The following is a 16,589-nucleotide window of genomic DNA, read 5'->3' as shown; positions in this document are numbered from 1 at the left end:
GTACATGACCCCAGTCAAGCTTGCAAAAATATATCACCTGTCTGATAATAAATGTTGGAAATGTAAGGAGGCTGAAGGGACATTCTTTCACCTCTGGTGGACTTTTCCAAAAGTGAAGGCCTTCTGGGAAATGATCTATAATGAGTTAAAAAAGGTATTTAAGTATACCTTTCCCAAGAAACCAGAGGCCTTCCTCTTGGGCATTGTTGGCCAGAAAGTGTTAAAGAAGGATAGAACTTTCTTTATGTATGCAACTACAGCAGCAAGAATACTTATCGCAAAATATTGAAAGACACAAGATTTGCCCACACTGGAAGAGTGGCAGACGCAATTGATGGACTACATGGAACTGGCTGAAATGACTGGCAGAATCCGAGATTTGGGAGAAGAAACAACGGAAGAGGACTGGAAAAAATTTAAGGACTATTTACAAAAACAATATAAGTTGTATGAATGTTAAAAATTTACACGATTCGGAAACTATAGCTTCAGCAATTAGATTTGGGAAACAGGAAATTATATTTTAAGTAAGAAAAGGTCAAAATCTAAGGTAATACTATGTTTAACTTAAGATATAAGTAACTGATGAAAAGTATGTTAAATTTAGAGGTATAGTATTTGAAAAGTACAAAATAAGGTACGAAACAAGGTAATAATTTGCTGATATCTTTATTATAAAGAATGCAGGGTAAGGGAGATGCGAGGAAGTCCAGTTAGTTATATAAAAAATGTGTTGAATGGTTGGTTTTCTTTTCTTCTTTTTCTTTTTTTCTTTTTCTTGTTCTTTTACTTTTTTCTTCAGTGTATGTTTCTAACTTTGTATTTGAAAACTTAATAAAATATTTATAAAAAAAGAAGAAGAGAAAATCCTTTCGCTTTTCTGGGGCGCAGGGAAGTCTCAGAGCCGGAGGTTGGGGAAGGGACCCCCTTTGCTCTGCCCTCTTCTCCCGTCTTAGATTCGCATGGGGGTCCCCGCCCGAGCTTGCCTGGCCACCGGGCCACACAAGGGCCGCGCTCTACGCGGCGCACCTTGCTAGCCGCGCAGCTGTCCTCCGCGGCTGTGGAGGGGCCCTGCGCCGGTGCCCAGCCCCTCTGGGCGCTCGCTGCGCTGCCAATGACAAGCGGGCGACGTCGCGGGCGGGGAAGGCGTCGCTTTCTTTCCCGATCCTTCATCCTCCCAGTCTTCCAGCCCTTTTTTGGGTTGGAAGCTCGTCTCGTTCGCCCTTCTCCTTTCTTCACTCTGCGCGCAATTTTCCTCCCTCGTCTCCCTCCCCATTTCTCCTTCCTTCCTTCCTTCCTGACTGACGGGCTCGGGTTCGGGCTTCGGCTCAGGCTCGGGCTTCGGCTCGGGCTCAGGCTCGGGCTTCGGCTCGGGCTCAGGCTCGGGCTTCGGCTCGGGCTCAGGCTCAGGCTCGGGCTCGGGCAGCCACAGCGTCGGCGGTGTTGGCGATCGGCGGCGCGGGGGAATGGCCCTTCCGGGGGAGCCGGCGCTGCTCAATGGGGTTGCCAAGGAGACAGGCCGGCCGCCCCCCTCCCCCGGCCCGGCGCCCCCCGCCGCGCCGGTGCCCGTTATCGAGCTGGTGCGCGCCGGGCGCCCTATAAAAGCCGCGGACACGCCCACCGCCGCCCGAGATTATTGGGGGGGCTGAGCCCCCCCAAACGAATTTTTGAGGGGGCTCGGGCCCCCTCAAGCCCCATGGAGTCGGCGCCTATGTCTGTAGGCCATGGTTTCATGGAGCTGCTGTGATATATTCTTTCTGTAGAATTTCGGTATATCCTGTTACTGTAATACCAGTATATGTATCACTGCGCACCTTGAGATCCCCAAAGGAGCCTTGTTTTGTGGCCCTTCGTTTGCAGTGATCAAATCTGCGAACTCACATGGTGGGATTTTTTTCCGTGGGAACAGCTTTTCATTTAAAATAGTCTGCCAAGGAAATTCTGTTTGGCCCAGAATACACCCACACCTATACATACGCAACACCTTTTACCAGCTTTACCAGTTTAGTCTCTGGTTACTGTGGTACATTTCAATCTTATGGTGGCATATTTTAAAGTGCAGCATTTTTATGTTATTGGATTTTCTCTACAGTGGTACCTCGGGTTACATACGCTTCAGGTTACATATGCTTCAGGTTACAGAATCCGCTAACCCAGAAATATTACCTCGGGTTAAGAACTTTGCTTCAGGATGAGAATAGAAATCGTGCTTCAGCAGCGCAGCGGCAGCAGGAGGCCCCATTAGCTAAAGTGAAGTGCTTCAGGTTAAGAATAGTTTCAGGTTAAGAACAGACCTCCAGAACGAATTAAGTTCTTAACCTGAGGTACCACTGTACTTTTAAAACATCCTCTAGATTGTTACTAGCTTTAGAGTACTTCACATCCCATCTGTGAGTAGGAGAAGTGGCTCACAATTTTTATAAACAAATATTTTCAAAGGTTTAAATTGCAATCAAGCAACATTCCCCTTCCTCCTCATTTTCACTGTTATCTTCTGCCCTTTAGGACCTGATATGAAATTTAAAGGTGTATTTCATCCACTTATCATCTCGCCCACTAGAATATTGGATCTGTATGCTGTGGAACGCACAGAAGATGGTCAGTAAACTTTGTTTTCTATCTTTGGGCCCCGCTATCAGTTTTAAGAGCAGTGGGATCAGTTTGAAAGTGCACACTGTGCTCCATTAAATGATTATTTCCCCCCCTTGATGAGCTCTGAAAAAGCAGTTCCAGCATGTGTTTTACTCCTGTGTTTTACTCTTTTCAGGACTAATTCTAGGAGCTGCGTGTAGCCTGACTGCAGTGAAAAACATCCTGACAGATGCGGTCTCAAAACTTTCAGCAGAGAAAACCAAGATATTCTCTGCTCTTTTGCAACAATTAAAAACTCTGGGTGGACAGCAGATCCGAAACGTGGCTGTATGTTTCCTTAATTGAAACATTTTTACAAATTTTACCTTGGATTACTGTTAACTGAGAAACAAATATTTTCCAGTTTAATTTGTTAACGTTGATATTGTAAGTGTTTCGTTTTTGTGTGTCGAAACTGCATTTTTCCTCCCCTCTTTTTATTTTTAGTCCTTTGGAGGAAATATCATAAGCAGAAGTTCAACATCTGACATCAATCCCATTCTAGCAGTGAGCAACTGTATCCTCAATGTGGCATCGCAAGGTATGACCAAATGCATTCTCAGTTTTCCATCACACTTGGTATTATCCAAACCTTCCAAATCTCTTTTATGTATTTGGAACACATTGTAGGTCCCTGGGAAGCCAGCTGCAGGCCTGTGCCCTTGAGGGAGCTAGAGATAAGGCTGTGGCTATGATAGTTGCTTGTGAGGATATTTCTTTCTTTCTTTCATTGGCACAGGTAGTGTAAGCTGTGTAGCGCAATCCTATACATGTCTACTCAGAAGTAAGGCCCATTGAATTCAATGGGACTTTCCCCAGGTGAATTTGTATGGAGTTGCAGCCTTCATCATATTTTTGTTCTTTTCACTCTAAACCCTTTCTCAATAAGGAACTCTAAGGTGCTAGTGTACAGTGGTACCCCGCAAGATGAACGCCTCGGAAGACGAAAAACTCGCTAGGCGAAGGAGTTTTTCGTTTCCATAGCCGCTTTGCAAGACGCATTTCACTATGGGCTTGCTTCGCAAAACAAAGCTTGTCCCGCAAGCTCCGGGGATAGCGGGGAAGCGCAGTGCGTCTTCCCCACTGTCCCCGGACCTCTTTTGAAGCAAGGGGCGGCGGGGAGAAGATCGCTTCTCCCGGTTGCCAGCCCCGCAATCTCCGGGGACAGAGGGGAAGGCGCGCGCACCTTCCCCTCTCTCCCCGGACCCCTTTTGAACCAAGGGGCAGCAACGGGAAGAAGCAATTCTCCCCGCTGCCCCTTCCCTTGCTTTAAAACAGGTCCGGGGACAGAGGGGAAGGCGTGCGCGCCTTCCCCTCTGTCCCCGGAGATTGCGGGGCAGGCAACAGGGAGAAGCAATCTTCTCCCCGCCGCCCCTTGCTTTAAACAGGTCCGGGGACAGAGGGGAAGCGCCTCCGGGGACAGAGGGGAAGGCGCGCGGCGCTTCCCCTCTGTCCCCGGACGGTCTCCATAGGAATGCATTGATTGATTTTCAATGCATTCCTATGGGAAACCGTGCTTCGCAAGACGAAAAACTCGCAAGAAGAAAAAACTTGCTGAACGAATTAATTTTGTCTTGCGAGGCACCACTGTATTCTTTTTACAAATAAGCAAATATCACAGTAAGGATTGGAATGAAGATCCTATTACAGTGGTACCTCTGGTTACGAACTTAATTCATACCCGAGGCGCGCTTTCACTAATGGGGCCTCCTGCTGCCGCTGCGCCGCTGGCACATGACTTCCGCTCACATCCCGGGGCAAAGTTTGCTACTAGGAGCATCTACTTCCGGGTTAGCGGAGCTCATTACCCAAAGCATTTGTAAGGAGGACAGTACGTAACCCAAGGTTCCACTGTATTTCACTCTAAGGCCTTTGATAAATTCATTCATTCACTAGCTGAGTTTCCTGCTGCCGCTTATCCTACTAAGGGCATGTTTTTGATGCCCACATCAGCTTTCTTTTTAGGGTAAATAGCAGCATTTGTGGGCAAGAGAGGTGATTTTCATCAGGACCACATCATGGCAGGGGACGGGGGTGGGACCCCTCCACCTGTAGTCCTAACCTGAATCTGGGTCTCCTGCGGTTGTGGTGCACACAACTGTGAAGGCCCATTTAATGCAATGTGTAGTTTGGCACAGCAATGCTTTGTATGTTACATTAAGAAAGGCGCGGTATGCTATCTTACAAACCAGGCTTAGTTGGAGAGCCAGTGTGGTGTAGTGGTTAAGAGCGGTAGACTCGTAATCTGGTGAACCGGGTTCGCATCCCCGCTCCCCCACATGCAGCTGCTGGGTGACCTTGGGCTAGTCACACATCTCTGAAGTCTCTCAGCCTCACTCACCTCACAGAGTGTTTGTTGTGGGGGAGGAAGGGAAAGGAGATTGTGAGCCGCTTTGAGACTCCTTCGGGTAGTGATAAAGCGCGATATCAAATCCAAACTCCACTGTGCAAAATCTCATGGGCAAGGCACACTTCTGTTATGATGAGAAGACTTGTGTGGCAAGTATGCACACATGTGTCTGGTTGTTTGCATATGTTCTTTGCAAAGCAGTTTGTGGAACGTTGGAAGTTGCCTTATACGGAATGAGGACATTGGTCCAGCTAGCTCAGTGTTGCTAATAATGACAGGCAGTGACTCTTCAGGGTTTGGACAGGGGTCATTTGCAGCTCTACCAGGAGATGCCAGAGACAGAATCTGGGGCCTTCTGCAAGCAAAGCAGATGCTCTACTACTGAGCTATGGCCCTTACTGTGTAACATCCTTGCACCCTTACAAGTTTAGGTAGGTACAGTGGTGCCCCGCAAGACGAAATTAATTCGTTCCGCAAGTTTTTTCTTCTTGTGAGTTTTTCGTCTTGCGAAGCACGGTTTCCCATAGGAATGCATTGAAAATCAATCAATGCGTTCCTATGGAGACCGTCAGGGGACAGAGGGGAAGCGCCGCGCGCCTTCCCCTCTGTCCCCTCTTTTGAAGCAAGGGGCGGAGGGGAGAAGATCGCTTCTCCCCGTTGCCACCCCTTGGTTCAAAAGTGGTCCGGGGAGAGAGGGGAAGGCGCACGCGCCTTCCCCTCTGTCCCTGGAGATTGTGGGGCTGGCAACGGGGAGAAGCGATCTTCTCCCCGCCGCCCCTTGCTTCAAAAGAGGTCGGGGACAGCGGGGAAGACGCGCTGTGATTCCCCGCTATCCCCGGAGCTTGTGGGGCAAGCTTCGTTTTGCGAAGCAAGCCCATAGGGAAATGCGTCTTGCGAAGCAGCTAAGAAAACGAAAAACTCCTTCGTCTAGCGAGTTTTTCATCTTCTGAGGCGTTCGTCTTGCAGGGCACCACTGTATATTAAAATGCAAAGGTGTGAGACTCCCAAAAGCATTCCGACTTTGCTCTGGCACACTTCTTTGATAATTATAGGGGGGTTAAGAGAAAGTGATCGCTCCTGCCACCTAAGCAAGAAAGCCAACAGAATTGCTTTGAGTTTCTGCAACCTACATGCATAGCTAGTCCAGAATTTTCCATGTCAGCCAAGCCAAAATGATCACTCTGTGATCTCTTTACAGTTCTTAGTATTTATTTTCAATTTGTATGGATGTTAATGTTCTCTGTTAGGGAGGCTGCGACAGATTCCTTTCAGTGACCTTTTTGCTGATGGACTTGGAAACAATACCCTGGAACCAGAGGAGATCCTAGTGTCTGTTAAAATCCCACATTCCAGGAAGGTCAGTGGTCTTTCCTTTTCCTTTAAGATTGGTAATTATTAAAAAAAGTTAGATGACAATCCACAAAGTGCATATTTTGGCAAATGTCAGTGTTTTTGCCACATTCAGATTGGTTTGGGACTGGAACATGATACATTCATAAATACGTGAACAGTCGTAAATGGGGACCGCAAGGGCAAAGTGCTTTCTTAATGGGACTGCCAATCCTTGCCCAGAGGCTATGCCTCTTGCTTCAGGAGCTCCAGGGCTTTGAACCATCTGTAGTGCGGACCCTGCTCTCCCCATACTCTATTCAGCTTGCTGTGAAAAATAGGAATCAAACTGTATGTAGGGGAGAATATATAGCAGTAGCCTCCAAATTTAATCTAAGGCACAAAGGCGGTCTGCAACTGCTATAAGAGGAATACAGCCTTTTAAACTTAGATTTGAATACGATCCAGGGGAGAAATTAGGAAAAACCTTTCTCCCAGTTTTCAATGGTCAGGTCGTGAGTGCCACTGTGGAATGTCCTGTAATAAAATTTAGATTTAGATAAATTTATTGTCATTGTCCGTATATACACAGTATACACAACAACGAAAATCAAACACCCACCCAAAGACCGGGTTCACATATACATTTGCACGTATCTCCGAACTCTCATCCTATTTAGACATAATCTATAAAACATAACATAATCCAGAATATAGCATGACCTATTAAAAACATAACATAACCTAAAACCTATCTCATTCCTTCCACTCCCTACTTACTAAACCTTGCAACTGGCCCTGAGATCATTATTTAGTGCAATCAGAGCTCTTGGATAGAAACTATTCAGAAGGCGTGTGGTTCGTGTTTTCATTGTCCTATATCTTCTGCCTGAAGGCAATAGTTCAAAGAAGTTGTGAGCAGGGTGGGTGGGATCTCTCAGAATATTATGTGACTTCTTCAAGATGCGAGACGTGAAGATCTCATCCAGGGTTGGTAGTCGGAGCCCAATAACGTTCTGGGCAATTTTAATTGTTCGCTGTAAAGCTTTTTTATCCGTTTCAGAGCTGCTCCCATACCACGATAATATACTATAGGTTAGGACACTCTCGATGGTACTATGATAATAGGACAGGAGTAGGTGCTGGGATAGATTCAGTCCCCTGAGCATTCTCAGGAAATACAACCTCCCCTGCACCTTCCTCACAACCATATTAACATTTGCAGTCCATGAGAGGTCCTCCGAGATATAAATGCCCAGGTATTTAAAACTACCAACCCTCTCCACTTCCTCGCCATTTATGTGCAATGGTAACAATACACTTTTCTTTCTCCTAAAGTCAATTATGAGTTCTTTGGTTTTTTTGGTGTTAAGCATAAGATTATTTTCTTTACACCATTGAATTAACCCCTGTACTTCTTTCCTATAAGCAGTCTCATCGTTCTCACTGATGAGCCCCACCACTGTTGTATCATCCGCAAATTTGATGATTGTGTTGGACTTATACAGTGGGGTGCAATCAAATGTGTACAGAGAATAGAGAAAGGGACTTAGCACGCATCCCTGAGGGGCTCCTGTGCTTAATACTAGAGTAGAAGAATAGTAAGGTCCCATTCTCACTGTCTGCGGCCTATCAGTCAGGAAATTCCTTACCCACAGACAGATCTTCTGATGTATACCCAAGTTGGTCATTTTAAGAAATAACCTGTCTGGCAGAATTGTATTGAAGGCAGAACTGTAGTCCACAAACAACAGCCTTGCGTAGGTTCCCTGTCGTTCTAGATGACTCAATACAGTATGGACGGCGATGGAAATAGCATCATCAGTAGATCTGTTTCTTCTGTATGCAAACTGGAACGGGTCTAAAGTGGATGGAAGACTAGCCTTAATATAATCTAGCACCAATCTCTCAAAACATTTCATAACAACAGATGTTAAGGCTATTGGTCTATAATCATTGAGAGATACCACCACTGACTGCTTGGGGACTGGCACTATAATCGATGTCTTCAGGCAGGTAGGGACATAACCCTGCAACAGGGATAGGTTGAAAATGTCCGTAAATACGCCGGCTAATTCTGCAGCACAGTCCCTAATAGCCCGTCCCATGATTCCATCCGGTCCAGCTGCCTTCCTGATGTTAATGCTCCGAAAGGCACGTTGTACGTCACAGGTCTGTAATAAAAGTGGTTGTCTATCAGTAGTAGTTTCTGATAATGTGCTGGTGGCCAATGCTGTAGTGACGGTAGTTCCAGTTCCCTCCTCAAAGCGGCTAAAAAATTGATTCAGTTGATCAGCCAGGTGCGCACTGCTGCTAGCCAATTCGTTTTTAGTATTTTGCCCTGTAATTTGTCTCAAGCCTTGCCATACTCGACGAGGGTCGGAGCTCTCAAAATGTTTTTCGATCCTCCGGCAGTACATAGCTTTGGCGTTCCTAATGCCCTTTTTCAATTTGGCTCTAGCTTCTCTATACTGCTGCGCATCACCAGAGTGAAAAGCAGCATTTCTTGCCTTTAACAGAAGATACACATCCCTGTTTAGCCAGGGCTTGTTGTTAGGGAACACCCGTATTTGTTTGGTGGTAGTGACAACATCAATGCAGCTTTTAACGTAAAACAGTACTGTTGAAGCATATGTGTCCACATTATTCTCCTCAAAAAGCGACCACTCGGTGCTCCGAAAGCAGTTTTGGAGTTGCTCAGATGCACCTACTGGCCACACTCGTATCTCTCTAGTTGATGGTCTAATTCTGCGTACGAGAGGTCTATATGATGGTATCATAAGTAAGGATATGTGGTCTGACTGCCCCAAATTGGGCAGGGGCTTGGTCTTGTATCCATGCATGATGTTACTATATACTAGGTCCAAGGTGTTTCCCCCCCTAGTGGGACAATCAACATACTGATGGAACTTAGGGAGCACAGTCCTTAAATCGGCTCGGTTGAAATCACCAGCAACCACAAGTGCTCCATCCGGGTGGGCCTGCTGCTGTCTGCTAATAGCAGTCAGCAGGTGGCCCATAGCTGTAGTAGTGTTTGCATCGGGAGGTATATACACCGCTGTTATTATAACAACATTAAACTCACGTGGCAAGTAAAAAGGGCGGCACTTCACCACTAAGTACTCCAAGTCAGGAGAGCAATGCGTGTCCATTTGTTTGATGTCCGAGCTCCAGTTGTTGTTTATATAAACGCAAATTCCTCCTCCTCTGCTCTTCCCGGATTTGGCGGTTCTATCCGCTCTAATTACTGAGCGTCCTTCTAGCTGCAGAAGTCCCTGTGGAATGGAGGGATCCAGCCACGTCTCTAAAAGGACCATAACACAACAGTCCCGGATACTTTTCTGCCGAGAGGTAATAAGTTCCAACTCCTCTACCTTGTTGGGTAAGGATCTCACATTTGATACAAGGAGACTTGGCAAAGCAGGCTTGTGGGGATTTTTACCTAGCCTCACTCGTAGTCCAGCCCTGCAACCCCTCTTCTGCTTGCGCCCTCTCCGTTTCCTTTTCTTTCTGGCAAGGAGAGCAAGGGGAGTATCCCAAGAATGTGCAAGATATGGAGGCTCTCTGATAAGCTCAGCTGGAATGTTGTAGGTTGAGACCTCCTGGTTGCAGCCTTCCCCTCTGCCGATACTTAAGAGCTCTTGACGACTATAAATTACTTGTGCCTGAGTATTCACAGTCCATAGCAGCAATAAGTTCACAGATAAAAATAAAACACAAATCACTGAATACCGGTCTTCGGAGTGCCGAGCCGCTGCAAGTGCTTGCGCCGCCATCTCAAAAGGTTGTAGCCCAACTAATCTCTCTTTTTTTATTCCGAGCCGCTGCAAGTGCTTGCGCTGCCATCTCAAAAGGTTGTAGCCCAACTAATCTCTCTTTTTTTATTCCGATTCCTGTCCCTTTCCAGGGTGAGTTTGTCGCAGCGTTTCGACAAGCTCCGAGGCGGGAAAATGCTTTACCTATTGTTACAGCAGGGATGAGGGTTGCCTTTGAAGAAGACTGCAACATCATTAGGGACTTGCGCATCTGTTACGGAGGTGTTGGCTTCACTACAGTTGCCGCCAAGCAAACATGCCAGGCGCTCATTGGAAGGTACTATATGATTTCCTGTAGCATTGACACCTTTTAGACTGAAAGTTCACCCCAATGGTAGCAATTTCCAAAGGAAGAGGAAATAAATAAACTGTGAGTTCTCAAATCCTAAAATCATATTGTTGCCGGATAAATGCTCGACACGCAGCAATTAAATGGCCAAATTACTGTTTATATAAAATAGGTTGTAAGAATATTTCAGACCTTATTGTTCTTCAGAATTCCTTTTGGATTAAGCAACACAATGGAACTATCTTTACTTTTCCACTCTGTTCGTCTTTGATCACACAAACTCACAAGTGGGCAAGCAGTTCAGTACCAAGAGTTAAACAAGTTCTGCCCTCTTGTGAAATCATTTTGTATTTTCTGCACATTTTAAGCATTTTAAATTTATGATGTATTTTTTAAAAAATACATCATGCATGATGCGTGCATGCAATGTTTAATGATTGTCAGTTGCCTTGAGTATGTTAGCAGCTATTTCTAAATTTACATCTGTGCATATAAGTTAGCATATGCCATTACTTCCTGTGCTCTTAGGATAGAGTCACAGAAACTAATGGACCTAACTTAGTCAAGTTCATTAATTTCAGTGGGTCTGCACTGAATAAAACAGTTGAATACCATCCTTAGTTAATGAAGTTGTCACTGTTTGCGTTAACTAGATTTGGTGGACAGGCTATACTTATTCTAGTCTAGTCTTATTTTGAAATGGAACCGAAGAAACAGTCATTAAAAGAGTTGAAAAACATGCAGCCTGACTCCTTGGTTCTAGCCCTCTACGATTGTTCTGACCTCCAAATTTACCACAGTAGTCAGGAGGGCTAGCTACATAGGTCTTAAAAAAATTAAACTGGAGTTCGTACAGTTTTAAACAGGAACACCTTGGGACGGGGGTCCTTTTTGTAAGCTGTATATTGTGCACATCTTCTTTAACCAAAATACAGAAATCAGATCCACTTACTTCCTAGCAAAGGAAGATACTCATAACTAAGGCACCCCAAAATATCAATCCCCATTGGAATAGTGAATCTGTTTCCTTGATGTACAATAACAGTGTGCTGCAGAATGCATGTTTTAAGTCTTTCCCCCATTAAGAATCTAATTTTACTGAGATAGCCCGTTGGAATAAAAAATGAATAGTAAGGATACAACTACTGTTGTTCTAATAGTAGATATGCAACTACTGTTTAGTTTGCCTGCTTACTGAGTATATATAATTATTTATTTTTCCAGACCTTGGGATGGGCAGATGCTGGATGAAGCTTGCAGAGCGGTCCTCAAAGAAATTATTCTCCCAAGTTCAGCTCCAGGTGGTAAAGTGGAGTACAGAAGAACTCTCATTGTTAGTTTCATCTTCAAATTCTACTTGGAGGTGTTGCAGTCACTGAAGATAATGGTAATTTTGATTTGTATTGATCCCTGTTTTGCAGTTATGTGTGACCAGCCTGATTCATAAACCGTTTAAAGCCCAAAGTGTTGGGTAAATGACATTTCCATGCCTGCATGCCTACATAATTCAGTTCCATTTCTGGGTGGAATTGAAGGGAGCAGTCTCAGGGTGAGCAGCCTACCAAGTTATTTTAGAAGCTGCGTCTCAGTCTGCCTAGTTCTTGTCTTGGGAGTATTTTTATTTATAATTTCTAGATGTTGGAAGGTGAATGTAATAGATGTTGAGCCTGGAATTCACTAAACTATATACCGTATTTTTCGCTCTATAACACGCACCCGACCATAACACGCACATGGTTTTTAGAGGAGGAAAATCCGTAGGCATGCCACCCGTAGGCATTCCCTCCATAACACGCACAGACATTTCCCCTTACTTTTTAGTAAGTGAGTGTTATGGTGCAAAAAATACGGTAATGCATTTGGTTTGTTTATATTCCATGCTGCATTTGCTTCTGATAGCATTTGGAGGAAGGGGAAGTCTTGAGACTATGTTTTGCTCCAGGTTACGTCTCTATGGCTCTGCTACTAGATCAGACCAAAGGTCCCTCTAAGTCTGACATCCTCTTCTCACAGTGAACCATGAGGTGCCTATAAAAAGAGGAGACCCACTATTCTTCCACACATGCTTGCACATATCCTTATTTTTGGATTCTGTCCCTTTTTGCAAGGAGCATGGTATAGTTTATTTTTAAACATTCAAAAACTTATTTAACTGAATTACATTTACAGTGGTATCTCGGGTTAAGTACTTAATTCATTTCGGAGATCCGTTCTTAACCTGAAACTGTTCTTAACCTGAAGCACCACTTTAGCTAATAGGGCCTCCTGCTGCTGCTGCGCCACCGGAGCACAATTTCTGTTCTCATCCTGAAGCAAAGTTCTTAACCCGAGGTACTATTTCTGGGTTAGCAGAGTCTGTAACCTGAAGCGTATGTAACCCGAGGTACCACTGTTATTGTGTATGGGGAGGTGTGTGCCTGTGTGCATGTTAACTTTAGAGTTGAGTTTTAATTAAATGTTTCCTTTTTATAAAATGTGACAAATCATCTTCTTACAGTATCCTACTCAGTATCCTGATATCCCAGATAATTATGCAAGTGCCCTTGAAGGTTTCCATACAAAAATGCCGCAGAGCATGCAAAAGTATCAGGTGAGCAGAATTACTTTAGTACTACCTTATTACACAAAACACATTATTTAAAAACTGTGATTTTGAGGGGTTTTGTAATATCAGGCTTTGACTTCTCTAAGTGTTAAGCTATTGCTGCCTGCTTAGAATTCAATCATTATCTTAGCTTTCTTTGTCAGATCAGTGAGCTTTGTTAGATTAGTGAGCTATTTCCAAGGTGGAATGAGAGGTGTTCCAGAGAGTCATTGATTTCAGCTTTTTTAGTCTATACATTGAAGGAATACGGAAGCTAAGGGAAACACAGTCTGCTTTCATGCTAGGTAGAAGTTTTGTTCACTTGCATGTTATGGTAAAAGTATTAGGTAAAAGTTTGACACTAGCTTGACTGAAAGAGTTGAACTAAAACATAATGTGGCTAAGCCCTGATTTCTCTTCCTTACAGTTTAGGATGCAGTTTATCTCATTGTGATTGCAATTGGGATGGATTGTTGAAAGGAGAAATAGTTTGCATTAAAAAGGAAAGAAGTTAAAGCAAAGGGTCATCTTGACTTTTTTGTGGTTGATTTGTGGTTTCCTTTTCTTTCTTTCTTTTAATTAAAAAGGATGTGGAGCCAGGACAGCTTCCTCAAGATCCCGTAGGACGTCCAGTCATGCACCAGGCCGGTACTAAACATGCCACAGGGGAAGCTATTTATTGTGATGACATTCGCACGGTTGATGAAGAACTCTTCTTGGCTTTAGTAACCAGTTCTAAACCCCATGCAAAGATTGTGTATGTGCCGCAATATAGAAAACTATATATATTTTGTGTGTGTGTGTGTGTGTGTGTGTGTGTGTGTGTGTGTGTGCCACCTGCCCCTTCATGGATCACTGCCTTGTCGTGGCGAAGGGGCTTTAATAACCCCAAGAAGCTAAGAGCTATGCCGTGCAGGGCCACCCAAGACGGACAGGTCATAGCCCAGAGTTTAGCCTAAATGTGATCCACCTGGAGAAGGAACTGGCAAACCACTCCAGTATTTTGCCAAGAAAACTCCACAGACATAAAAAATGGGAAGCTTTGAGAAGAAAGTGAGAGTTTCCAAGGCATGCTCTGGTTCATGGGGTCACGGAGAGCCGAACACAACTAAGACGGCTAAACAACAACCATATGCCACCTGATCTTATAAGATAAGAAGTTGTGGTGTATAACAATAAATTCAAGTACAATATAACGGAAAACACTGTAAAAACAATACAAAATAAGCATGATGTGGCATGTAATAGCTGCATGTAACCCAAATATAAGGGAGGTACAGACTACTACTACTAGTAATAATAATAATAATAATAATAATAATAATAATAATAATAATAAATTTATTTATACCCCGCCCATCTGGCTGGGTTTCCCCAGCCACTCTGGGCGGCTTCCAACAAAACACTAAAATACAATAACCTATTAAGCATTAAAAGCTTCCCTAAACAGGGCTGCCTTTAGATGTCTTCTAAAAGTTTGGTAGTTATTTTTCTCTTTGACATCTGGTGGGAGGGTGTTCCACAGGGCGGGTGCCACTACCGAGAAGGCCCTCTGCCTGGTTCCCTGTAACTTGGCTTCTCGCAGCGAGGGAACCACCAGAAGGCACTCGGAGCTGGACCTCAGTGTCCGGGCAGAACGATGGGGGTGGAGACGCTCCTTCAGGTATACTGGACCGAGGCCATTTCGGGCTTTAAAGGTCAGCACCAACACTTTGAATTGTGCTCGGAAACGTACTGGGAGCCAGTGTAGGTCTTCACCCCGTTCCCTTCCCTGCCCCCCCCAGTTTCCTTACCAGCCCATTTCAGTGTCGAAGCGACACATCTCACTCCTTCCCCACCCCAGTCCACGAGCCCCTTTAGTCTTTGCCAGCCCAATGTCCCCTTAGCACATCTCATCCTCATTCTGCCAGGTACCTCCTTTTCTCCCCGCCCTTGTCCCATCAACCTATGAATAATTGTTTCTGCTCTTATTGTTAGTTAACTTGCTTGCACTACTTCTTGCAGATCTATTGATTCTTCAGAAGCTCTCAAGGTGTCAGGGGTAGTTGATATCATTTCTGTTCAGGATGTCCCAGCGACTAATGAGTTCTACAACTATGATGTCCCAGATATTGTGTTTGCCAGAGAAAAGGTATGCCACGTTTAATCATCAACAGTTCATAGTTATTTAAACTATTTATTTTAATTTTGTTAATTTAAATAAGAATTGACTCATTCTTTGTTTTTTGTTTGAATATTTGTTTCTGTTGTATTATTATTTAAGTGTTCATTGATTTGTCTCACTTTTTATCTCTCTAATATTCCCCTGCCAGGGACAGTGTGTGACAGTTTCTTGACTGGGCTTCATTCACAGAGTACTTTTTCACACTGTCTCTCAGTTCATGCCTGGCTAATGAAAGTAAAGTGTGGGACAGTTGGGGAAAGTGCAGCTTTCAACTAGCTCCTGAAATTATGCAGATCCCACAGTTTGGTTTGTGCACCAAACCAGCAAACCACTGACTTGCTCACTTAATTATACAAGTTAGTTGTGCATCAGTGTGGAGCCAATATTGAACCAACAAATATATTTGTGCTGAGGTTTAGGATACACACTTTTTTTATATAAAAAAGAGATAACTTTCTTTATGTATGTAGAGTAAGCCCACTATTTACACAGGGGTTAAATTCTGGGGATAACTACTAAAACCAAAATCATGTATCTAACACGCTGGGGGACTCAGCTATACAGCTGCAAATAAAACTTTTAAGTGCAATATACAATGTGACACCAGATGGCGATGGTGAGCCTTATGGAAAAATCAATATATTTTTAAAAACGCTTTTTTAAAAAGCATTTTCAGAATGGTTTTTATGTGTGTGTGGATTCCATCTGGGTTCAATGGCAGGTGAGGTCGTCAAAGTCATTTCTCCCAGAATTCTGCGCCCTTTTTATTTTTAAAATTACCACATGCATAAAGCTGAATGCACACTAGTTAAATGTGTGTAAATTGTGGGCTTCTCGCAGTTTCATCAGCTTTCTGTGGAATATGTGTGTCCAAAAGTTAAGACACTGGTTTTCTCTGGTTTTCAGGTGACTTGTGTGGGTCAGATTGTCTGTGCAGTGGTAGCAGATTCAGATGTTCATGCTAAACAAGCAGCTGCAAAAGTGAAAATACAGTATGAACTTCAAGAACCTGTGATCCTGACCATTGAGGTAAAGAACAGCCTTTTCTTAACTGCTGCTGTGATAAAAGCTATTTATTTGTACTACTAGTTATTTCTATTAAAATTCCAGGTGTCTGATTCAGTCCACAACCCAGTTACAGTGGTGCCCCGCAAGACGAATGCCTCGCAAGACGGAAAACTCGCTAGACGAAAGAGTTTTCCGTTTTGGAGGTGCTTCGCAAAACGAATATCCTATAGGCTTGCTTCGCAAGACGGAAATGTCTTGAGAGTTCCTGTGGGTTTTTTTCCCTCCCCCCCTTTTTCTAAGCCGCTAAGCTGCTTATCAGCTGATCCGATAAGCCGATAAGCCGCTAAAAGACGCTAATAGCGCTAATCCGCTAATCCGTCAATGGGCTTGCTTCGCAAGACGAAAAAACCGCTAGACGA

At 44.2% G+C, this 16,589-nt stretch overlaps 1 protein-coding gene and 1 long non-coding RNA gene across 2 annotated transcripts in view; one reads left to right on the top strand and one right to left on the bottom strand.

Moving 5' to 3' along the window:
• Positions 1–16,589, top strand: part of LOC309533316 (aldehyde oxidase-like) — a 61,796-nt gene that overhangs the window by 11,566 nt on the left and 33,641 nt on the right. Inside the window, exons 10-19 of the mRNA XM_082224711.1 lie at positions 2,506–2,598; positions 2,768–2,919; positions 3,079–3,172; positions 6,229–6,338; positions 10,218–10,402; positions 11,639–11,801; positions 12,912–13,004; positions 13,586–13,755; positions 15,003–15,129; positions 16,069–16,191. Of these exons, the coding sequence (XP_082080837.1) occupies positions 2,506–2,598; positions 2,768–2,919; positions 3,079–3,172; positions 6,229–6,338; positions 10,218–10,402; positions 11,639–11,801; positions 12,912–13,004; positions 13,586–13,755; positions 15,003–15,129; positions 16,069–16,191 (1,310 nt within the window). The remainder of the gene's footprint in view (positions 1–2,505; positions 2,599–2,767; positions 2,920–3,078; positions 3,173–6,228; positions 6,339–10,217; positions 10,403–11,638; positions 11,802–12,911; positions 13,005–13,585; positions 13,756–15,002; positions 15,130–16,068; positions 16,192–16,589) is intronic.
• Positions 1–16,589, bottom strand: part of LOC309525723 — a 96,172-nt gene that overhangs the window by 66,474 nt on the left and 13,109 nt on the right. The window lies entirely within an intron of this gene.

This window comes from Podarcis vaucheri (assembly GCF_965113315.1).
Source record: "Podarcis vaucheri genome assembly, chromosome: 1".
Lineage (NCBI taxonomy): Eukaryota > Metazoa > Chordata > Lepidosauria > Squamata > Lacertidae > Podarcis > Podarcis vaucheri.
This window is presented reverse-complemented; position numbering and strand designations above follow the sequence as displayed.